Source organism: Scyliorhinus canicula, chromosome 3 (genome assembly GCF_902713615.1).
Source record: "Scyliorhinus canicula chromosome 3, sScyCan1.1, whole genome shotgun sequence".
Taxonomy (NCBI): domain Eukaryota; kingdom Metazoa; phylum Chordata; class Chondrichthyes; order Carcharhiniformes; family Scyliorhinidae; genus Scyliorhinus; species Scyliorhinus canicula.
The window spans coordinates 177,080,366-177,105,430 of NC_052148.1; the positions used below are offsets into that span (position 1 = coordinate 177,080,366).

At 46.6% G+C, this 25,065-nt stretch overlaps 1 protein-coding gene across 8 annotated transcripts in view; it reads left to right on the forward strand.

Annotated features, from left to right (window-relative positions):
- Positions 1-24,601, forward strand: part of paqr3a (progestin and adipoQ receptor family member IIIa) — a 36,689-nt gene extending 12,088 nt beyond the window's left edge. For all 8 annotated transcript variants that reach the window (XM_038791802.1, XM_038791799.1, XM_038791798.1 and 5 more), the window contains 4 exons: positions 4,279-4,434; positions 6,182-6,379; positions 21,457-21,547; positions 22,108-24,601. In XM_038791802.1, coding sequence (XP_038647730.1) covers positions 4,279-4,434; positions 6,182-6,379; positions 21,457-21,547; positions 22,108-22,247 — 585 coding nt within the window. In that variant the 3' untranslated portion in view covers positions 22,248-24,601. The remainder of the gene's footprint in view (positions 1-4,278; positions 4,435-6,181; positions 6,380-21,456; positions 21,548-22,107) is intronic.
- The last annotated feature ends 464 nt before the right edge of the window (positions 24,602-25,065 follow it).

Here is a 25,065-nt window from a genome sequence, read left to right on the forward strand (position 1 = left end):
ACCAGCAAGGGGCCCACTAGGTCCACAAACTTTTTATAAAATTCCACCGGGAACCCATCCGGCCCCGGTGCCTTCCCTGACTGCATCTGCCCGATCCCCTTAACTAGCTCCTCCAGCTCAATCGGTGCACCCAACCCCTCCACCTTCTCCTCCTGCACCTTCGGGAAAGAAAGCCCGTCAAGGAACCTCTCCATTCCCCTCCTCTCCCCCGTTGGCTCCGACCGGTACAGTTCCCTGTAAAAGTCCTTGAAGACCTCATTCACCTCTACCCCCTTCCGCACCACATTCCCACCCTTGTCTCTCACTCCAGCAATTTCCTTAGCCGCATCCCGCTTACGGAGCTGATGAGCCAGCATCCTACTCGCCTTTTCACCATGTTCGTACACTGCCCCTTGTGCCTTCCTCCACTGTGCCTCCGCCTTTCTAGTGGTCAGCAAATCAAATTTAGCCTGCAGGCTGCGCCTCTCCCCCAACAGTCCCTCCTCTGGTGCCCCTGCATACCTCCTGTCTACCTCCAGCATCTTTCCCACCAGTCTATCCCTCTCACTCCTCTCGCTCCTCTCCCTGTGTGCCCGGATGGATATCAGCTCCCCACGAATCACTGCCTTCAGGGCTTCCCAGACCGTCCCCACCTGAACCTCCCCCGTATCATTCACCTCGAGGTACCCCTCAATACTTGCCCGGACCCTCCTACACACCACCTCCTCCGCCAACAACCCCACATCCAACCGCCACAACGGGCGCTGGTCCCGCACCTCCCCCATATCCAACTCTATCCAATGCAGAGCGTGGTCGGAGATTGCAATGGCCGAATACTCGGCCTCCTCCACTCTCGGAATCAGTCCCCTACTCACCACGAAGAAGTCTATCCGAGAGTAGACCCTATGTACGTGGGAGAAGAAAGAGTACTCGCGTGCCCTCGGCCTCACAAACCTCCATGGATCCACCCCACCCATCTGGTCCATAAACCCTCTCAGTACCTTGGCCGCCGCCGGCCCCCTACCCATCCTGGAGCTGGACCGATCCAGTGAAGGATCCAACACCGTATTGAAGTCCCCCCCCCATGATCAGACCTCCCGCCTCCAGATCCGGGACCCGTCCCAACATACGCCTCATAAAGCCCGCATCGTCCCAATTTGGGGTATACACACTAGCAAGTACCACCTTCTCTCCTTGTAGCCTGCCCCTAACCATAACATACCTACCCCCCTTATCCGCCACCACCTCCGATGCCTCAAACAACACATTTTTCCCCACCAGAATCGCCACTCCCCGGTTCTTCGCATCCAACCCAGAGTGGAAAACCTGCCCCACCCACCCCTTCCTCGGACGGACCTGGTCCGCCACCTTCAGGTGGGTCTCCTGAAGCATTGCCACATCTGCCTTTAGCCCCTTCAGATGAGCAAGTACCCTTGACCGCTTCACCGGCCCATTCAACCCTCTCGCATTCCAGGTGACCAACCGGATCAGAGGGCGTCCCGCCCCCCTCCCCGTCGACTAGCCATAGCCCGTCGACTGCCCGCCCCAGGCCAGCACCCCCTGCCCGACCCAGTCCCCACGGCGACAACACCTCACCTCTGTCCCCCCAGCCCCCACCAGCTCCTTCCTGACCCTACCAGCAGCAACCCGGTATTCCCCTTTCCCCCCCCTCCCTTCCCCCCAGGCTAGGAACCCTCCCAGCCGCGAACCGTCCTCCATTGTACTTCCGTGGGTCAGCTCACTTCTGCTGACCCCGGAAACTCCCACCGATAACCCGACCCCTCCCAAAGTTGGGATCATCCCCCAATCTATCCCTCCTCCAGGCACCGCTCCAGCGCGGGGAAGAACCAGTTAAGGCCCCGCCTCCCCCATCATCATCTCCGCCCCCCAGCCCCGCAGCGCGGGAAACCAGAGGAAAGCCCGCGCTTTTGTACTGCCCCACCACACCCTTCTGACGCAGCTCCCAAATACCAGCCCCACTCCATACCCCCAACCCGACATAGAATACAACAAATCCCCCCAACCCTCCCCGCAAGATACAAAACTCAAACAGTGCCCCACAGCCAAAAAAAAATAACAGAACAACACCCTCATAAATAACCATATCGAAATTGCAAAAGTACAAAAAAACAAAATAAAAAGGAAGAACACAGCAACAGCAGAAACCAGCAATAAAGCATTACAACCGACCCCGCAACCCCCAACCCCTAGTTCAAGTCCAGTTTCTCCGTCCGCACGAAGGCCCACGCCTCCTCCGGGGAATCAAAATAGTAATGTCGGTCCGAATAAGTTACCCACAGGCGCGCGGGCTGCAATATCCCGAACTTTATCTTTTTCCTGTAAAGCACCTCTTTTGTCCGATTAAATCCGGACCGCCGCTTAGCCACCTCCGCACTCCAATCTTGGTAGATCCGTACTACCCCATTCTCCCAATCGCTGCTCTTCACCTTCTTGGCCCAGCGCAGCACACACTCCCGATCACTGAACCGGTGGAACCTCACCAGCACCGCACGCAGGGGTTCATTCTCCTTAGGCCTCCTGGCCAGTACTCTGTGTGCTCCCTCCAGCTCCAAGGGCAGATGGAACGACCCGGCCCCCACTAGCGAGTTCAGCATTGTAGCCACGTAGGTTGTCAGGTCCGACCCCTCCAGCCCCTCCGCAAGGCCCAAGATCCGCAGGTTTTTCCGCCTCATGCGGTGATCAAGCTCCTCGAAGCGTTCCTGCCATTTCTTGTGGAGTGCCTCGTGCCCCTCCACCTTACTCACGAGGACCACGGCCTCCTCCTCTCGTTCAGTGGCCTGCGTCTGCAACTCCTTGATGGCAGCATCCTGGGTCGTCTGAATCTCCGACAGCCTTCTGTTCATGTCCTGCAGAAAGCTCAGTACCTCAGCCTTGATGTCTGTAAAGCAGCGCAGGAGAGCAGCTTGCTGCTCCTGGGCCCACTGCTTCCACTCCTCTGGAGCTCCGCCGGCTGCCATCTTGGATTCCCTCCCCCGTTTTTTCTGGGGAGCTGCTGCCGTTTTTTCCCCCTTTCCACTCCGAGTTCGAGTCATGGACTGCGGGGAAAGTCGATCAGCACACCTTCTCCCACCGGGAGACGTCGAAAAATTTCAGTTTTGGGCTCTAAAAAGAGCCGAAAAGTCCATTTTAAACGGGAGCTCCCAAATGCGTGGCTTCCTACGTCATCGCCGCTACCGGAAGTTCCACTCATCCTGTTTCTTGAGTTCTTAACCATGATCAAGGTGTTTTGATTAAGCAGAGGATCGATGAGCTGCAGGACCAGCTGGCTACATTCTGCACTAAATACTGGAAGAAAGACTTCTGTGAGATGCATTGCAGAGATGGTCACCCAGAAGCATAGTGAAGGCGTGAGAAGTGACCCTCTACGGGGGAGGAAACAGCATGGTTTTGGGTTTCTCCGAGAGGTATACACTTCTTACCACTTGTGATGAGGACAAGAATATGTGATGAGGATAAGAAAACACATTAAATTATCAATGATGCTTGTTGGTATTCAGTACAACGTATAAATCTAGGTACAAATAGGACCCATGGCATGACTCTGAACATTGAGCAAGGCCTAGTTAGAGGTGTCCTCAGCTAAACTTGCCTGGACAAAGATGACATTAAGTTCTCTTGGCCTTGCTTCATGGGAACTGTGTACATTTTTCAGAATATTCAGAATATGTAACTGCCAGGTGCTGCTGAAGACTGCAGGTATGCCACGGAGTGGCTTTGCCAGAATTATTTCCTGACTGATTATTGATCCGCATAGATGACTGGAATGTGTCAAGCCTAGATGGTGCAAATCCCTTTCGCAGCTGTGTTCTTTCCAATGTGTTTACCAATTATGGGACTTGGCACAGGATTCAGAGAAGCAAAGTAATCTATTATATTGTTAAGAGCTTGAGGCATGAATCTAGCGTTCAATTGCATTGTTTGATACTGCTCAAAAGCTTCAGCCCTCTGTTTAAAAAAATTAGATAAAAAACATTTTCAATTGTAAATTGGCTCACTTCATTTCTAGGTGCCGCATCCCTTTGCTTCCCAATTGCATCTAGAAATCTTTGCAATTTTCCTATTAACAGGCATTCTTTAAAGTGGTGAGGGACAGACAGAGATAGTTGCCTGGTTTTAAATTGGCATGATGTGCAGAATAGTATGCCCTGCTTACGACAGAAGCTGTTTACTTACATCACTACAATATAGTTTTAAGATGTGCTTAAAGGTTGTAAACTGAACACCCATTGAAATGATTTAAGTATTCTTACATTTCTTTTCCTTGTATTTGGTTTGTAGGTTTGCATGTTATGTTCAGTGGGATATCACCTATTCTGCTGCCATCGCTCTGAGAAAGCAAATCGGTGCTGGATGGCCCTTGATTATGCTGGTATTGCCATTGGGATCTTAGGCTGCTATGTCCCTGCAGTATTCTATGCCTTTTACTGTAATGAGGTGAGTTTTCTTTGCTCAATATGCTTAAACTTTGAATGGGTTGATTTCACACGATAATTAACAGTAATTTTTGACATTTCTCTTTACTAACCAAATGATAATTAAACCCTGATTGAAATTCATGCCATATCTAGCCACAGATAAGCAAAACCACAGGGTCACATTGAGAAATGTATTGCTTGCTAACAGAAGCGCCCCTCTCAAATATGATGTAGTTGGGGAATAATACCTTGTAGTACATTTAAACTGCTAAAATTAAATTATCTCTTATAATCCTTACTCCAAACTCTGTCCCTAGCTACTGACTGATCCCTCCCTGGGCCCACAGTTTCAGATTAAACCAGTCTGTTTGTGACCTTGGCACCATATTTTACCATTAAATGAGCTTCCCAGCTCATATCCGTACGGCCACTAAGACTGCCTATTTCCACCTCCATGACTTCACCTGTCTCAGCCCATTGGAAACAGCGAAACCCTCATTAATGCCTTTGTTTCCAAAACTCAACCATTCCAAAGCCCTCCTGTCTTAACTCCCACATTCTACTCTCATTTAAAAAAAATAAATTTAGAGTACCCAATTCATTTTTCCAATTAAGGGGCAATTTAGTGTGGCCAATCTACCTAGCCTGCACATCTTTGGTTGTGGGGGCGAAACCCACGCAAACATGGGGAGAATGTGCAAACTTCACATGGACAGTGACCCAGAGCCGGGATCGAACCTGGGTCCTCGGTGCCGTGCTGCAGCAGTGCTAACCCACTGCGCCACCCTGCTACCCTCACACATTCTACTCTCATAAACTTGAGATCATCCAAAGCTCTGCTGCCCATGTCTTAAATCACATTTAACTCCCATTCCCTTATAACCCCCTATGTTCATTGACTCTGGTAAAGCAATATCTTGATTTTAAAATTCTCATCCTTGTTTTCAAATTTCTCCATGGAATTATCTCTGTAATCTGTTTCAGCTCCACAACTCTCTGAGATATCTGCCCTCCTCTAATTCTGGCCCTTTTGGCATCCCCAATTGTAATTGCTCCAGCCTTGGTTGTCATGCCTTCAGTGCCTAGACCCCAAGCTCCAGAGTACCCTCTCTGTACCTCGACCTCACTTCAAGACACTCCTTAAAAGCCACCTCCTTTGAACAAACTTAAAAGGTCCTGATTCTCTGACATTTGAGAGTCATTGGAACGTTCTTCCTCAAAAGGCAGTTGAAGCAGAATGTTTGAGTAATTTTAAGGTAGAGGTAGATAAATTATTGATGAGCAAGGGGATGAAAGGTTATCTGGAGTGGGGGCGGTTGATGGGAATGTGGAGTTGAGGTTACAATCAGATCAGCCACCATGATCTCCTTGAATGGCAGAGCAGGCATGAAGGATCGAGCGGCTTACTCCTGTTCCTCCTATGTTCGTATGTTTATAAGCTTTTGGTCATGTGACCTAATATCTCCATTTGCGCTTTGGTGTCAAACTTGCAATGTTCCTGTGAAGTGCTTTCATTGCATTAAAGGTACTCTGTAAATAAGATTTTGTTTGGGTACTTTAAATGCAAATTATCCCAAATTAGATCATTGCATTTTTGCAAACAAATCTACTGCTTATTACTACTACCATAAATATGCTACCACATACAATTGCTAGAGTGCCAGAGTAATTGAATTACTTGACTTTTTCAATGAGGTTTCCAACCCTGAAGCATTTTTAGTAGTTCAAAAATTTGTATAAGATTTGTTTGTGTTTTTTGTGCTTAGTATTGGCGACAGGTGTACTTAATATTGGTGCTGGCTATGATACTGGCAGTATTCTTTGCACAAATACATCCGCATTACCTCACTCAGCAGTGGTACAGCCTGCGTGCATTCATCTTTTGCTGCGTGTCTGTGTATGGATTTATTCCAACAATTCACTGGATTTGGCAGAATGGAGGGATGACCACACCGATAGTCCAGGTGAGTGAGACAAAATGAGTTTAAACTGTACAGAATGTAATGCTTGCATTTGGGGCATATAAAAGAACATGGTGGGGAAGAGTTAGTTATAGCATCATCAATTCAAGTCGCAAATAAATAGTGCATTCTATCTAATAACATATTGTCGAAAGTATATTATCAATTTTCATCTAACTAAACAATGTAATGTTGCATAGTTTAATCCATAGACAAATTAAATCAAACCTTGGATCTAGATATTCTGGACAAATTATCCTCGTTTCAAGGCTATTTTTAACTTGGTGGTCAGTAAAAGAATCTTTTAATATTTTAGGGAGGTGGTGTTGCGTTTGTATGCTTAAAACCTGATAAGCCACAGCATATTAGAATGTGCTTACATACAATATTCCCTTCTGATTCTAACTGTGGCTGTGCCTTCTAGAAGGATCTAGTGCAACCTGAACACTTCCTCATGGAATCTTTTAATGATTCCTCATGGAATCCTTTAATGCTTGATTCTGGGCGATTTCTTGCATATCTCAAAATCCCACATTACAGTATACTACATAAGGTGTGCATGTTCAACTTAAACTTTTGTGAGCAGCAACTCATATATCAGGCTGTTCAGAATCTGAATGTTTCACAGAAAACAAAAAGGGAATTAAGGGGCAATGAAGAAAGGCCTGGTTGAAGAATACAGTGTTTAATGTGAATCTGAAAGCAAGTGGGAAGGCAGTATGGAATCATAGATTTGTTGTAACACAGAGCAAAGCTATGTGGTATATCAGCTGTGCTAGCTTTGGGCAAGAGCACCGTAGGATGATCTTAATTCACTGCAGTGTGGGAGGTGACGTATGGGTGAAGACATGGACTGGTACTCTGTGGTTTGAAGGGAGAAGACTGATGAATGGAGAATTTTATCTTTAAAGTGATAAAAGTGTGATGACATTGGTTCACTTCAGTCTTGTGCTTCAGGCCAATGTCACCAATTTGTATATTGATAATGGGTATATAAATGAAGTGGTGCATGGAGAGGAGTTCCTCTCCATGGAGCCTGAGCTGTCTCGTGGAAATGCCCTCCATGCTTTCATTCTGCGTGGTGGGGTTTCCTGTATGAGCTACTGCTGCATTCCTTCCACTTCCTTGCCTTCGTGGTTACTGCCCGTGGTTACTGCCCTTGGCGTGCCTTGTTGCAGATGTCCCCAGTGACGTCTCTCTATGGAGGAGTCCTCTCCCTTAACATCAGGGATCTGGGTGGATGGGTGTTGCACCTGAGCAGTCCTATACAAACTTAGATTGTATCGATTCACAAGAGTTCCAAGAATCCTGCCATTTTTGGGGCCTTGTGGAGTCCGTGGACTGTGCGCAAGGAGGTTGTTATAGACTGCACCTCCTTTTTTAGTTTCCTAAGAAACATTTTGTTTCAGTTTTGTTTGCACTTCAGCCTGCTCCTGCTCTGCAAGCACCGGGGTGGGGAAGAAGGAGGTTCTCTTCTCGTGAACCTGCTCCTGGGCCTGGCTCCACTTTAAATGAATAGTTCAAGGCAGCAGGCAATAAGAGGGGGTCATCCAGCTCAACTGTTTGCCCCTCTACTGCAGTTACATTCATAGCTGGATGTCCTTGGGGAGGGAGCATGTGGAGTCCACTGGCACCGACAAGATATTCCATTCCCGGTGGACATTGTGGGGACTAGGGTGCCTTATCGACCCCCTTAATCATGTTTTGATTTGATCTTTCAAGTTTCATTTGTGATTTGCTTTGTGTTTCAGGCAGTATCCTTTAAGAGGCTGCCCCCTTTTTTTTTGTCCCTCGGTTTATTTGATTTGCTAACAAAATAGGGAGAGGAGTTCTACCATCAATGATGAATATAGGAAAGAAAAAAACACCTTCAAAGGCAGTATTAAAGAATGATCCTTTCCTTAATTTCAGCCCGTTTAATCCTTTCCTGTCACAAAAAGATTAATTTAGAGGACTACAGCCCCTGTCACTGATTTATTTTTCTTCTCCTACTGCCCAACCACTCATGGTCTCCAGCCATTTACTCCCCATACTCTGGAATTACTTTGCTACCTTTAAGCTGCTTCTTAAAATCCACCCCTTGTTCCGATACCCCGGGCTAGGGTGAGGTCAATTCCAGCCCCCCCTGACACAGAGTTGCAACACAATTGAATTCACCAATAATTCTTAGAAAAATACCCAAAGTCTTTGGCCCTTGACTACCCAATAATTACAACCACCAGGTTTGTAAATTTAAATTTGTATTTTTACACCACACTCAAAGAAAAGGATAAGACGTAACAGTTTATATCTACCTTTTTGGTCTCCCTCTGCACCCCCCTCTTCCCCCCCCCCCTCCTCACTTCCCGTCTTCTGCTATTTCCAGATCTAATCCTAGGCCCTTTCTTTCACAGTAGGTGGTTTGTTTGGTGTTTGTTTTTTTCTTATGGCTTTGTGTTGGGCACACTGATCCCCATGGGCTCCCTCTTGGTGTTTCCTCTGGTTCCTTCTCCTCCCCTCCCCCCTCATTCCTGTCTGCTTTCAGTGGCCCTGGAGTCTCCTGTGTCCCGCCACCGTTCTATCAGTTGTTGTCTTCGAACAGGTATTGGAACAGGCTGTGAATGGCCCCCTACGCTTTGTGGAAGCCATCTTCCCACCCTCAGATGGTGTACTTGATCTTCTCCAGATGGAGAAATTCCGATAGGTCTGCCAACCAGTCTGCAGCTGTGAGTGGTGCTGTTGATCGCCAGCTGAGCAGGATTCTCCAGCTGACAATTAGGGAAGCAAAGGCCAGGGCATCAGCTCTCTTCTCCGCATGAAGTTCTGGCTGGTCCAATACCCCGAAGACTGCCATTCCCGGGCATGGTTCCACCCTCACCCCCACAACCTTGGATATTGCCTCAAAGAAGGCTCTCAAGAACCCAGCAAGTTTGGGGCAGGCTTAGAACATGTGGGCATGGTTGGCCGGGCCTCCCTGGCACCGTTCACATTTGTCCTCCACCTCCGGGAAGAGCCTGCTCATTCGGGTTCTAGTCAGATGTGCTCTGTGCACCACTTTAAACTTCATGAGTCTTATCCTTACGCAGGAGCAGTTGGCCCTGTTCAATGCTTTGCTCCAGAGCCCCCACCCTATCTCCGTCCCTAACTCTTCCTCCCACTTCTCCCTTGTTCCGTCCAGTGGGGCGCGTGTCCTTTCTAATAGTCATCCGTACATGACCCCACAGTTCCCCTTTCCCAGACTGTTCGCATCCAGTAATTCCTCCAACATTGTATCTCTCGGGGGCCCCAATTGTCCGTTTGGTAGTTCCAGTCTCTCTCTCAGTTCTTCTAGGATTGCTAATCTGTCCCCTATGTAAACTCTCCCAGAAGCTTTGTGATTTCATTCATGCCGCTTTGTGGGTCCAAGATGTAGAGGAGCAGATCATCCGCATAGAGAGAGATTCTGTGTTCTCTGCCTCTTCTTCGGATTCCCTTCCAGCTTCATGCATCATGCAAGGCAATTGCCAGTGACTCAATTGCCAGGGCAGGGACAGCAGGCATCTCTGCCTGGTACCTCTGTGCAACTGGAAGTATTCAGAGCTGTTGGTGTTGGTCCGAATACTGACCTTGGGGGCGTTGTACAGGAGTTTCACCCATGAGGTGAACCCTGTCCCCAGCCCAAACCGCTCCAGTACCTCAATTAGGTAATTCTACTCAACTTTGTCAAAGGCCTTTTCTGCATCCAGGGAGACGATCAACTTTATCTTTATTCGTGTCACAAATAGGCTTAACACTACAATGAAGTTACTGTGAAAATCCTCAAGTTGCCACACTACAGCGCCTATTCGGGTACACTAAGGGAGAATTCAGAATGTCCAATTCACCCAACAAGCACGTCTTTCTGGACTTGTGGGAGGAAACCCATGCAGACACGGGGAGAATGTGGAGACTCCGCACAGCAATCTGGTGTTCTCTTCCCAGATGGGGTCAGTATCACATTCAGCGACCCTCTGATGTTTGCAGTTTGCTGTCTACCTGTAGCAAAGCCTATCTGGTCCTCTGCGACCACTTCTGGTTCTTAGTCTCTTGGCCAGGGCTTTTGCGAATATTTTCGCATCCACGTTGAGCAGCGAAATGGGTTTGTATGATCCGCATTCTGTTGGGTCGTTGTCTTTTTGGGTATCAGTGATTTGGTGGCCTGAGTTAGCATTGCAGGCAGGATGGCGCTCGCTAGCGAGTCTGCAAACATCTCCCACAGGTGCGGGGTGAGAGCAGGTGCGATATGTCCGCCAGGAAACCATCGGGTCCCGGCGCCTTCCCCACCTGCATGGAACTGATGCTCTCCGTGACCTCTCCCAGTTCTATTGGTGCTTCCAGCTCTCCCCGTCTGTTGTCTCTTTCCCCCCCCCCCCCCCCCCGACCCTGACAGACGGGGGGGGGGGGGGGCGGGGGCTCGAAGGTGTACAGTCCCCGGTAGAAGGCCTCGATTGCTTTGTTGACCTTTTTTGCTTCGGCTACCAGCCGCCTCTACTGTCTTTTGCCTGGGCCATTCCCATGTGGCTGTCTGCTTACTCAGCGGGTAGATAGCCTTCTCTCCGTGTTCATAAAAGGTCCCCCGTGCCTGGCTGAGTTGGGGTACTGCTTTCCTGATGGATAGCAGGTTAAAGTCCACTTGTAGCTTTTTCGTCTCCGCCAGAAGCTCTACGATCGGGGCCTCGGGAGTATCTTCTGTTGACGTCCAATATGGAGTCGATCAGTTGTTGCCTAGCCGCCCTCTCTTCCCTATCTCTGTGAGCCTTGTAGGCTATAATTTAACCCCTAATCACACCTTCAGTGCCTCGCAGAACGTGGAAGGTGAGACTTCCCCATTCTGGTTGTTAGTAACGTACTCACATATGGCCTGTGATGTTTTCTGGCAAAAGACCTTGTCGGCCAAGAGGTCTGTGTCCAGCCTCCATGTGGGGCATTGGGCACAGCTCATCTCCAAACTCACACCCATGTAATGTGGAGAGTGGTCGGAGATTATGATCGTCGAGTATTCCGCCCTGACTGTTTCTGGAAACACCGATTTCCCCACTACAAAGAAGTCGATGGCAGGTGTAGACCTTACGTACTGGTGAGAAGAATGGAAATTCCACCTCATTGGGGTCCAGGAACTGCCATGGGATCCACTGTCCCGACCTGCTCCATGAATGTCCCATTCCCTAGCCATGCCTGTAATTTTCCCCGTTCTGTGGTTTGATCTGTCTGTCACAGTCCTGTCCTGTGCACAGTTAAAGTATGTTTCCCCCCCACTGCCTCATAATCAGTCCAATCGGTGCGTATCTATGTCGGTGATTTCCGCCATGGTCTTTTTTTTACAAATTCTGTGTCATCCCAGTTGGGCGCGTACACGTTTACCAGGACTACCGCTGTCCCGTCCAGGACACCACTCACCATGACCTACCGTTCCCCTTGGTCCGTAACCGTCTTAGTCGCCGTGAACAAAATAGTTCCCCACCCCTTCGCCTCGTCCCATTGCAGGAATAGTAGGTCTGTCCCATCCAGGTCTTCCTTACCCGCAGTCGGTTCTTCTCCCTCAGGTGCGTCTCCTGGAGGGAAGACTATGTTGGCGTTCATACTTCTCAGGTGGGCAAAGACTCAGGATCTTTTCACTGAGCTGTTAAATCTTCTTACGTTCCATGTGATAATCCTGGTGAGGGAGTTCTGTCCCCACATTCTGCAGGATCCAGCACACTTACCTGGTGGATGTGCTCCTGCACTCCGGGATTTCCCTTTGTTAGGGGACCATACTAAATAGAAGTTGTCACCGTTCTCACCATGAGGCTGGGCGCCTGCACTCCGGGGTTTCCCTTTGTCCAGTTATCATGGCCGTCAACTGTCTGTACGGGGTGATGGAACAAAGGTTTAAATTTATGGATTAGTTCATCACCGTCAGCCATAATTGCTGCCTGCCTGGCAGTCATCACCCTTTGGTCTTCAACGTGGGTTCTTATCACAGAAGGTGGCACAGTACTTAACACTGCTGCCTCACAATGCCAGGGCTCTGGGTTCATATCTGACCTCAGGTGACTGTGTGGGGTTTGCACATTCGCCCCATGTCTGCGTAGGTTTCCTCCGGATGCTCTGCTTTCCTCCCACAGTCCAAAGATGTGCAGGTTAGGTGGATTGGCCATGCTAAATTGTTTCTTTGTGTCCAAAAGGTTAGGTGGGGATACAGGGCCTAGGTAGGGTGCTCTTTTGGAAGGTCTGTGCAGACTCGATGAGCAGAATGACCTCCTTCTGCACTGTAGGGATTCTATGATTATAAGGTAGGGAATTCTTAAATTATTCTCAGAGAACGACCTCTCTCAGAGCCTCGTAGGTAGTTTCACCTCCCAATGCTCGTAACCATCTATCAAAGTTGCTCTGCTTAACCTTTTTGTATTCAGCATTCTGTTCTGGCTGTCTCCTTAAGAGTCCTAAACTTTTGTCCATATGCTTCAGGAACCAATTCATATGCACCCACAATAGCCTTTTTTTTAACTTCTTCATAATTTTTAGACACTGTCTGACAGGGAAGCATAAACCTGCTGTGCCTGCCCCATCAATTTACTTTGAATGGGTAATGTCTACTTTTTGACCACTCCATTTAGGTTGCTATTTTCTCAAATGCCTAAAAAAGGTTTCTACCTCCTTCTCTTAGAATTTTCATAGGGTCTGTATAAATTTAAACATCGCCACTGGGTTCCATTCTAAGATTAAGCTCTCCTCGAGTTCCTGGCAGCTCCCCTCCTCTTTTTCTTTTTCCCCTCTCTCTAATTCTAACGTCCTCATTTCCATCTCCATTTGTTTTTCTTTTTTGTTGCATCTCTAATTGTTTCATTTGTAACTGGATTTTCGTTAATTCTACTGATTATTGCCATGACCCAGGCTGGGTTTCTGACATCTCTTTCAAATTTAAATGTTGAGCAATCACTTTAGTTATCTGTACCTTCCTAGCTTTAGCTGGTACCTCTATTTTTAATTCATCTTCCAACTTGACTAGCTAGTCGAGATTTCCGGTGTCGATATGGAGGTGGAGGTCGCATGTCGGAAGGCTCACGCTAGAGTTCTCAGTTTTAGCCCTTTTCACTGGGTTTTTTGAGGGGACTTAGATGAAAATTTGTTCCTAATAACATTCTGGGCAGCAGAGGGTGCTGAAATCCCAATGAAAAATAATTGGAAGTAAGGAAAGAAGCGTTACTGAAGCCAGTGGTCTTGAGCTGGGTTCGGAGTTCTGAGAGAGGAAAGATGGCAGGTGCAAGATTGTCGGGTGGAGCTGCACCCAAGGTGGATACATTGGCATGGGCAATGGCAGCAGAATTCAAGCAGCAATTTGCCAAGCACTTAGAGCGGCATGGGAAGGAGATGATGGGGACTTTTAAAACAGTCAGTAGTGGAGGATGCACTTGCCCCTATAAAGGAGGCTCTTGGAAAGATGACCGGGTTGGTGTGGGAGCGTGGTGAGGTGCTGAAGGCGGTGGAGGAAGCACTATCGTGGCAATGAGCTGGCGAGGGTGGAGGATAACAATAAAGGACTGAGGGCAAAGGTGGAGGACCTGGCTGAGGGTCACGTTACAACTGCAAGGACCATTTCTTTGATATGGTGGCAGAGACGTTCATGAAGGCTGAAGGACTAGGACTGAACTGAGATGAATTAAGTTGTCTGAAGTTATGGGTTGGGTTGATTTGGAGACATTGGGATATTGTGTTGTGTTTTCCCTCTGTGTTTTTCTTTTGAGTGCTTTTAACATGTTTGGTTGTTTTTGCTCAATGCTTGATTTGTGTATCACTGTGTGGGAAGGTCTTTGGGTGGGGGGGAGGCAGAGGAGTTTTGGCGTTCAAGGAGTGGGTGGGGGAGGGGGTGAGAGACCCCCAGTCTGACTGGTGATATGGAATGCATGGGGATTGGGTGGTCTGGTGAAGAGGGCAAGGGTCTTTTTGCATTTTAGAGCTTGAGGCGATGTGCTACTGCATCTGAAGGTGAAGGATCATGTATGGCTTCGGAAGGATTGAGCGAGGTATGTTCCACTCGAGCTTTAATAGTAGGGCCCAGGGGATAGCAAAACTGGTGCGTAAGAGGGTTAGGTTCCAGATGGAGCAGGTAGTTACCGTGGTTGGTTTTGTCGAAGCTGCGCTTACTGACAAGATACTTCTGAGGCGGGAGGGTGGCAGTGGTGCTGGCAGGGTTCATGAAGAAGATTGGTGGGGGGGGAGGGAGCAGACCCGGGGTGGTTTCTGCACCCAGGATTTTTATTTTTTTATAGAACATACAGCACAGAAGGAGGCCATTCGACCCATTAGGGAGTATTTTTTTAATCTTCAATGCATAATTGAGGATCGATTTCTTTGTCATGGGGAAGTCGTTGCTGCTGCGGGTGAGGAAAGCTGAATACTTGGCAACTGTTATTTCAGATCATGCACTGCACTTGGTGGATGTGGTCTTGGAGAGGGAGCTGGCACAGATGCCAGTGTGGTCACGGGCGGATTTGGGTTTCTGTGGGAGATGGCAGAGGTGATAGACAATTATGTTATATTTAATTAACAATGGGAGGTCACGCCTTCGGTGGTATGGGAGGCATTTAAAGTGGTGGTGCATGGTGAGATTATCTTGTATAAGGCACCAGTTGATGGGTAGGTTAGGGAGGAACGGCAGCAGTTGGAAGATGAAATTTCAGAAGTGGACGGGAAGTACACAGAGCATCTTGTACCAGAGTTGTTTGTTAGCAGGAAGGAGCTGCAGACAAATTTTGATCTTTTGTCCACAGGGAAAGTGATACGCCTGATGAGGCAGGCAAAGGGGGAAGTGTATGAGAATGGACAGCAGGCCAGTCATTTGTTGGCAGACCAGCTCAGACGGCAGGCGGCCATGTTCAGGTTTGGGATGGAATGGTGGGGTTTGGCGTTGGCACGGGATCAGGTGAATAGGGTATTTGAGGACTTATATAAAAAATTGTATAGGTCGGATCCCCCGGGGAATGAGTCGGATATGCGGCAGTTTTTAGAGGGATTGGAGTGTCCCACACTGGGGAAAGAGCAGGGTAAGGGTTCAAGCAGCCAGTAGGGATTGAGGAGGTGCAGACGGAGAAGGCGCCAGGGCCAGAAGGGTTCTCGGTGGAAGAAGTTTGCAGACAAGACGTTGTTGCCGGTGGAGATATGTGAGGATGTGGTGGCAAGGAGGGTTCTGCCAGAAACGATGGGACAGGCGTCTATTTCACTTTTGTTAAAGAAAGATAAGGACTCCGTGGAGTTTAGGTTATATCGGCCGATATCCCTGTTAAATGTGGATGCCAACATACTTGCAAAGCGCTTAGGCTGGAGGAGTGCCTCCCACAGGTGGTTGGTGAGGACCAGATGGGGCTTGTAAATGGGAGGTGGTTAGCAACGAATGTGCGGCACCTGTTAAATGTGGTTCTAAACCCGGCAGAGGGGAAGAAGCATCGTGGCGTCGGACACGGAAAATACATTTGACAAGGTTATGGGGAGCTATTTGTTTATGGTGCTGGAGCCGTTTGAGATAGGGCCTAAGTTTGTGATGGGGCCTAAGTTTGTGACATGGCACAAATTGGTATATGCAGATCCGAAGGCAAGCATCGTATGAACGAGGTAAGCTTGGGGTACTTCCAGCTACAGAGGGGAACGAGGCAGGGGTGTCCCATGTCTGGGGCTGGTTTAAGCACACTGGGCTAAATCGCTGGCTTGTGAAGCTGAGCAAGGCAGGCCAGCAGTACGGTTCATTTCCCGTACCAGCCTCCCCAAACAGGCGCCGGAATGTGGCGACTAGGGGCTTTTCACAGTAACTTCATTGAAGCCTACTCGTGACAATAAGCGATTTTCATTTCATTCATTTCATGTCCCCCTCGCTTGTTTGCATTGGCGAAAGAGCCCTTGGGCATTGTGCTGAGGGGCTCGGATTAGTGGAGGGGTATTGTGAGGGGGGGGGGGGGGGGCGGGTGGGTGCTCTTTGTTCGCTGATGACCTTTTGTACATATCGGACCCAGATCCAACAGTGGGGGGACATAATGGGGCTGCTAAAATGGTTTGGAGTTTTTTCGGGTTACAAACTTAATCTGGAGAAGAGCGAGTGCTTTTTGGTTTCCCGACCGGGAAATGGGACTAACTTGGTGGGGGGGGGGGTTGCCATTTCAGATGGCGGCCACGCATTTCGGGTATCTAGGGTTGCAGGTGGCTCGGGATTGGGCCTGGCTCTGTAAATTAAACCGAGCCTGGTGGGTAGGGTCAAGGTGGACTCTCATTAGTGGGTAGGCTCCCTCTTTTGCTTGCAGGCTGAGTGCAATTGGTGAAAATGAATATCGTGCCGCAATTTCTATTTTTGTTCCAGTGTCTCCCGGTCTTCCTGTCAAAGGAATTTTTCATGAGAGTGGAGCGCTGATCTCGTCATTTATTTGGGCTGGGAAAGTCGACAGAATTTGTGTAACAGTATTTCAGCAAGGGAGATGGTTAGGGGTCTTGGCCTTGCCAAATCGTATTACTACTGGGCAGCGAATGCCGAGGAGGGGTGGGGTTGGGGTAGGGAGCCAGAAGCAATGTGGGTGAGGATGGGTAGGTGGTTAAGACTGTGGGGATTGGCGGCGTTCCCGTTCACCCCAAGGAAGTACTCGGGTAGCCTGGTGGTGGTGGCAACGCTGAAGTTATGGAGGCCATTTCAGCAGCATTTAGAGGCAGTGTCAAAATTGATGCCGGTCCAAGAGAGTCACTTGTTTAAATCGGCTGAATTGGATGCGAGGTGTCAGGGCTGGGAGGAGAAGGGGATGGTTACAGTAAAGGATCTATTCCGGAGAGGATGATTTGCAAGTTTGGAAAAGTTGAGGGAGAAGTTTGCGATCCTACAGACCTAGGCTTTTGGGTATATGAAGGTGTGGGATTTTGCTGGAAGGGGTGCTGTTGGTTATGGAGTTGAACAGGGGAGTCTTCCTGGCTATTTATGGGAGAGGGAGGGAGTGAAGGCCAGGTGGGAGGTGAAATTGGGGGTGCTGGAGGACGGGTTGTGGTGCGTGGTGTTATAGAGGGTGAATGCGTCGACCTCTTGTGCGAGGCTGGGGCTAATATATTTGAAGGTAGTGCACAGGGTGCACCTGACGAGTTCAAGGATGAGTCCGTTGTGAGAGGACGTGGAGGAATTTCTGGGGCTCCTTCTTCAGCACCATTTCGATGATCTTGCAACTAGACTTAGAGCCCAGTCCCCTGGGGACCATATTTGGGGTGTTGAACCTGCCGGAGCTGCAGTCGGGTGGGGGCAGATGTTTTAGTCTTCGCCTCATTGGTGGCTAGAAGGCGGATCATGTTGGGATGGAAGTTACCTTCTCTGCCCCCCATGTCACAGTGCATTTGGCAGATTCGATGTAATTTCTGTGTTTGGAGAAAGTTAAGTTCACCTTGAGAGGGAATGTGGAAGGGTTTCATAAGCGATGGCACCCGTTCATTTCTCACTTTAAGGAACCGGCCTCAGTTGCTGGGGGGGGGGGGGGGGGGGGGTTCAGTTTCTGGTTTATAGGGGAAGGTTGGTGGGAGGGGAGGGTTTTTTTTTTGGGCGGGTGGGTTGCCTTAAATTTGTGTAAAATGTTGAAAATTTAATAAAAATATTTTCAAAACATTTGATTAGCCTGTCTTTTCAAAATATCTGAAGAAAAATGTTGGAAGCTTCCAGAGCCATCCTATTATACGTATTGCTACAAACCTGGTGTCTTTTTAATTTATACTTCACCATCTCCCTTTCCAAAGATCCTGGCTGAGCCCCCAAATTATGTTACGACACCCTGACCCTGATCTAGGACGTGGTAAATTCCAACCCTCCTTGACCTGGAGTCGTAACACAATTGAATTACCCAATAATTCTTAGAAAAATATCTAAGTCTTTGACCCTTGGCTGCCCAATAATTAGTCACCAGGTTTGTAAATTTAAACACAATTACTTTTTATTTATAAGAAGAACTATAAAATTTGCAGCCAATAAAAATAGTTAACTATCTAATTCCTAATTCCCCACTTTAACTTCTCCCACATTCTACACACACAAGACAAACATCAGAGGGGTGAAAATAGTAAGTGAAAGGGAAAAAGAGTCTTTGTTTCAGTTGGTTGTCTTTAAGCAGACCTTCCTTCAAAGTAAGCTTTCATATCCAGGTGTCTGCAGCCTGTAATGGTTTCCACTGTAGATTCATTCAGGTCTCTGCAGTTTCTGAAATACAGCTGCTCACAGTCTTTCTAGGAGAGAGATGAGAGCAGGTCCTTCCCCTGAATGTCCAGGATTCAAACTGAGCTCCTTGGGTCTCTGAAAATCATTGAAACCAAGACTGAATCATCACCTGTTACCAGGCAGAATATGGCCTTTTGGCCAATTCATTAGTGACCAGTCAACCAATCGAATCCAGTCCCACCCTATCTATCAGACACCAAAAAGTGGGAGTTCTCCTATTTGAAAAACCAGCACCATATACTATGCTGCAACATTTTGTATTCCTCATTCTCTCTGCTGTTTGACTTAAAGATACATGTATCAAAATGATAACAGAAAAAATGAAGGGGAAATAAGGACTCTTGCACTCTGAAGCTCTTTCTTCAACATTTCTAATAACGCCCTTTTGTCACATCACTGCTCTGTAAAATGCCTTAGGAGATTTTGATAAACACTATATAAATGCAAGTTGTTGCTATGGAGGGTTTCAATACAGAAATTTTGTGTACTTTACTAAAAGTAACCCAAGTTGGTCATCAAAGGCTAAATTGCAGCAGCACATAAATAATTGGATTGAGAATTGGTTAGCAGACAGGAAACAATGTAGGAATAGTTGGGTTTTTTTTAAGTAGCAGGCAGTGACAAGTGTGATCCTGCATGGACCACTGCTTCGGCTCCAGCTATTCACAATACAAATCAATGATTTGGATGAGGGAACCAAATTTAATATTTCCAAGTTTGCTGACACAACACAAAACTTGGGAATGTGAGTGGTGAAGAGGATATTAAGAGGCTTCAAGGTGATTTAGACAAATTTTAAAAACTTTCTCCAATTAAGGGGCAATTGAATGAAATGAATGAAAATCGCTTATTGTCACGAGTAGGCTTCAATGGAGTTACTGTGAAAAGCCCCTAGTCGCCACATTCCGGCGCCTGTCCGGGGAGGCTGGTACGGGAATCGAACCGTGCTGCTGGCCTGCTTTAGAAGCCAGTGTTTTAGCCCAGTGAGCTAAACCAGCCCCCTTAGCGTGGCCAATCCACCTATCCTGCACATCTTAGGGTTGTGCGGGTGAGACCCACGCAGGCACGGGGAGAATGTGCAAATTCCACAAGGACAGTGACCCGAGACCAGATCGAACCAAGGTCCTCAATGCTGTGAGGCAGCAATGCTAACCACTGCGCCACCGTGCCACCCTATGATTTAATTTGAGTGAGTGGGCAAGAACATGGGAGATGCTGTATAACGTGGATACATGTGAAGTTATCCACATCGGATGGAGAAACAGAATGGCAGAGTATTATTTAAACGGTGATAGATTGAGAAATGTTGAAGTACAAAGGGACCTGCGTGTTCTAGTACACCAGTCACTGAAAGCAGACATGAAGGTACAGCAAGTCGTCAGGCTTGCACTCCTTATCTAAGAAAGGATATACTTGCCTTAGAGAGAGTGCACCAAGGTTCACCAGATTAGTTATTGGGGTGGCAGGATTGTCGTATGAGAGATGGGTCGATTGGGCTGTATTTCCTGAAATTTTGGAGAATGAGGGGATCTAATTGAAACATAAAATTCTGACATGACTGGACACGGGTGTTGTTTTCTCTGGCTGAGAGGGTTAGAACAAGGGTGTCACAGTCTCAGGATAGGCCATTCAGGACCAAGCATGGGGAGAAACCTCTTCACTCAGAGAATGTGAACCTGTGGAATTATCTACTACAGAAGGCTGTGGAGGCCAAGTCACCGAACATATTTAAGAAGGATAAGGATGTCTAGACACTCTGGGAATACGTGGGAGAATACCATTGATAGAGGATCAGTCATCATTATATTGATGTGGAGATGCTGGCGTTGGACTGGGGTGAGCACAGTAAGAAGTCTTACACCACATTAAAGTCCAACAGGTTTATTTCAAACACGAGCTTTCGGAGCACTGCTCCTTCCTCAGGTGAATGGAGAGGTATGTTCCAGAAACATATATATAGACAAAGTCAGAGATGCCAGACAATGCTTGGAATGCGAGCATTTGCGGGTAATCAAATCATTACGGATCCAGAGATAAAAGGTGATCCCAGGTTAATGAGGTGTGAATTGTCTCAAACCAGGACAGTTGGTAGGATTTTGCAAGTCCAGGCCAGATGGTGGGGGGTGAATGTAATGCGACATGAATCCAAGATCCGGGTTGAGGCCGCACTCATGCGTGCGGATCTTAGCTATAAGTTTTTGCTCGGCAATTCTGCGTTGTCGCGTGTCCTGACGACTGCCTTGGAGAACACTTACCCGGAGATCAGAGGCTGAGTGCCGTTGACTGCTGAAGTGTTCCCCGACTGGAAGGGAACATTCCTGCCTGGTGATTGTCGCACGATGCCCGTTCATTCGTTGTCGCAGTGTCTGCATGGTCTCGCCAATGTACCATGCTTCAGGACATCCTTTCCTGCAGCATATGAGGTAGGCTACAGTGGTCGAGTCGCACGAGTATGTGCCACGTACCTGGTGGGTGGTGTTTCCACGTGTACTGGTGGTGTCCATGTTGATGATCTGGCATGTCTTGCAGAGATTGCCCTGGCAGCGTTGTGTGGTGTCATGGTCGCTGTTCTGAAGGCTGTTTCTGGAACATACCTCTCCATTCACCTGAGGAAGGAGCAGTGCTCCGAAAGCTCGTGTTTGAAACAAACCTGTTGGACCTTAACCTGGTGTTGTAAGACTTCTTACTGTGATCATTATATTGAATGGTGCAGCAAGCCAAATGATATACTCCTGCCCCTACTTTCCATTTTTTATGAATGGTGGTTCATAGCAGAAAGTGATTGGATTTATTCCTATTGATTTACAGTTCAGAAAAAAATTGTTTTTGAGTTAATCCTATTCATTGTGGAGCTTCTCACGCTTCAATTATTTTATCTTCCCAGGCATTTGCTCCACGTGTCTTTGTGATGTATTTAATGGGTGCAGTGGCTTTCTTTCTCTACATCACAAAAATTCCAGAAAGATATTTTCCAGGTGAGAATTCATCACAGAGGTGAAAGTTGATTTTTCAGACAATCACGATGAGTATGAAAACTAGTCACATAATCCGCCTCAGGACAAGCAATTTGCCACAACTTGACTTCCAATAGCAAATCTTTAACACTTAGTGTAATATTCAAAACAAAAATTTCTGCCTTCCAAATAAATAATATGTGAAATATGAGTGATGTGCTGGAACTATACCAAGCTGAATCAAGACTAAACTACTGGATCCTAAAAACAGATTGTGCAACCAGGAGCAATTGATCCACTTTAAATTGGAGGATATTTTGGCTTTGAATATGGGAAGTAGATCGAAAAACTAGTTCAAAGCTTCAAACTATTTTGCCCAGTGGACAGTTAATTTCTCAAGCTTTCAGTTTAAGACCTTTCGTTGCAACATTTAAAAATAAAACCATTTGTATGTTTACAAATTTCATTTTTTATAATTAAACAGTTCAACATCCCAGTGGTGCTGGTTATAAAATGTTGCCCGTTGTAATATTCTTTGGATGACGGTAGAACGCAAGTTAACATTTCTGTATCCTTTACAGGGCAGCTCAACTATCTTGGTTCCAGTCATCAGTGCTGGCATGTCCTCGTTGTACTGATGTTTTATTGGTGGCACCAAACTGGAGTCTACATCACACAATATAGACACAACCAACCCTGTTCTCAACTAATGAATACATAACTGCAACATGAGTGTCTTGTAGTTCTGTGAACAATTTCCTAAAAGTGCCTGTTAAAGAATCTGCAGTGCTGTACTGAGCCAAGCTATGGGCAGGGGAAGGACAGAATATTAAAATTCTGAATCATGTTTATTGTTAATCTGTATATATAGATATTTTTTAACATGTTGAAAAAAAAGCAGTTAGTTCCAGACCTGTATAAATCATACACTGCAGACATTTTCCAGTAGCTTTTTGTAAGATGTCATAGTACAGAGCTTACACCTGAAGGTGTAATAGTCAGGGGCTGTTTAGCACACTGGGCTAAATTGCTGGCTTTGAAAGCAGACCAAGGCAGGCCAGATTCCCGTAACAGCCTCCCCGAACAGGTGCCAGAATGTGGCAACTCTGGGCTTTTCACAGTAGCTTCATTGAAGCCTACTCGTGACAAGTGATTTTCATTTCATTCTTCAAATAATGTTTTCCCTATCCTTTTGCTAAGGTACTGAGACTTAATTGACAAATGTCATATACTGGTCTCAATCTGAAACTGCAGAGTGCAGCTGCTGAAATAGGCTGGATTGCAGATTGCTTGTTGTAGTAAGAATGAAGTATGCATATGCAGACCTTCATTCAGCTACCTAAATCTTAAAATTCGTAAGTGGATATTATTTTAACCGTGGTTTTGTGCTGCATTACACCTTTATTTCACTGAGTGCAAGCCTACGTAGCACGAGACTGCCTCCTCAGGGTTACCTCACCCAATCACTACTTTCTACATTTGAAGCCTTTTCCATCGTTAAAAAGTAGAATACAATGTGTTCTTCTTTCAGGTCTGTTTGCACCAAGTCTTATTCCCTCATGAACTGGGAGACAAGAAAGGAGAAGAGTAGAGTGTGTGCTGAAATTGAACTATAACATGTAATTAACTTGCCCAATATTAAAGTGCATCCATAAAAACAAAATCAGGGAGAGAATTTACAACTGCTTAATTTCCTTATGATGTGGAGATGCCGGTGTTGGACTGGGGTGAGCACAATAAGAAGTCTTACGACACCAGGTTAAAGTCCAACATGTTTGTTTCAAACACGAGCTTTCGGAGCACTGCTCCTTCCTCGGGTGAGATCCGAAAGCTCGTGTTTGAAACAAACATGTTGGACTTTAACCTGGTGTTGTCAAACTTCGTACTGTAATTTCCTTATCTAAGGGGATAGTGAAGACAAAATTTGAACATGTGGCATTTAACCTTTATGAATAAGAACAGCCATACCCTAATTGGTTGATAATCTGCCTACATTTATTAATAAGTGATTTGGTTTCCTCCCACAAGTCTCAAAGACGTTAGGTGAATTAGACATTGAATTCTCCGTGTACCCAAACAGGTGCCGGAATGTGGTGACTAGGGGATTTTCACACTAACTTTATTGTAGTGTTAATGTAAGCTTACCTGTGGCAATAATAATAAAGACTATTATTAAATGCATTTTTCCGGACAAAGATTCAACTTTGATCAAGTTGTACAGATTACTGGTTGTGAATATCGTTGCCATGATGTTAGCGTAGCAAGTGATCAGACCATTTCCCCCGAGTACCTTAAAGTTATCACCTTAGTGACAGACTGGTCAGGCTGACTGTTGTGATATTTATTGTCTGATGGGAGAAAGTCTATTACTTTTACCTCAAATAGCTAAAGAGAGCAAGTAGGTAGCTAGATTGTCTTACTACCTAGATTGTCCCTGCTGAACTGGCTGCAGGGTATTCAAACAGATGAATCTTATGATTCTAGTAAGTCTCAAAGGGAAAAATACTTCTATTTTCCTCCTTTAAAATTCATACCTTTGGTATTTCAAATAATAACTCTTCAAACGATAGAACAATTACTCTTTGAACAACTGATTACTGTGTAAATTTTTATAAATCTGCATTCCTTTCCCAGAGCGTCACACAGGGTATTATGTTCTAGGTTTATCCTTTTGATATAAAACAAAAATAGTGGAGGGCTAAGTGCAATGTGCAAGTTATTTTGTGTTTTGTGCATAGAAAGATCTACCGTAAAACTCCTACTGTTTGAAATGATGGTACTTGCTGTAATTACACGAGTTGTAATAATTCGTAGTTTTTAATTGTTTTTACTACTTGCCCTTAAAGGACAAGCGAGTCATGTGATACAATGCTTAAATGCACACAATTTATCAGACTGGAAAAGATTGTATAAATCCTGAAATTGTAAATTTATTTTTTTGAGGGTGTGATGAGAGGAAGAATGAAGGGAGTGATGATGTTGTTAAGTTCAATATGACAAACTGTATGGAACTTTGTTCATTATTTTTCATGTGACTTAGTGGCTGGTGTTATCAATAAAGCATGTTTTCCAACACTAACTGAATTGACTCAATTATTTCAATAGCCGGCTAATTAATTACATAATGTATGATAAATTATCTTGGGAGGTAGCAATGAAGTAAAACAGTTTTATTTTTGACACAAAGGCCATTTGCAGAATACAAAGATGTAAGAAAACTGGCTAGCACTGTTGGCTCAGTGCCAGGGACCTGGGTTTGATTCCGACCTTGGGTAACTGTCTGTGGAGTTTGTACGTTCTCCCACAATGCGCAGGTTAGGTGGATTGGCCATGCTAAATTGCACCTTGAATTTTAAGTTCCCCGCTAGCAGGTTTGTAGATGGGGTGACCATGAAATATCACGAATGGGCTTCCAGCTGTATTCCCTCAGACTCTTGCCCCAATTCAGGCTTAATGGCCAATTATTTACAATTTAAGGGCTGTTTCACGTCCAGCCGCAATGTTTAGGCTGGCGGGAGGAATTTGTGGGGATGGGCGAA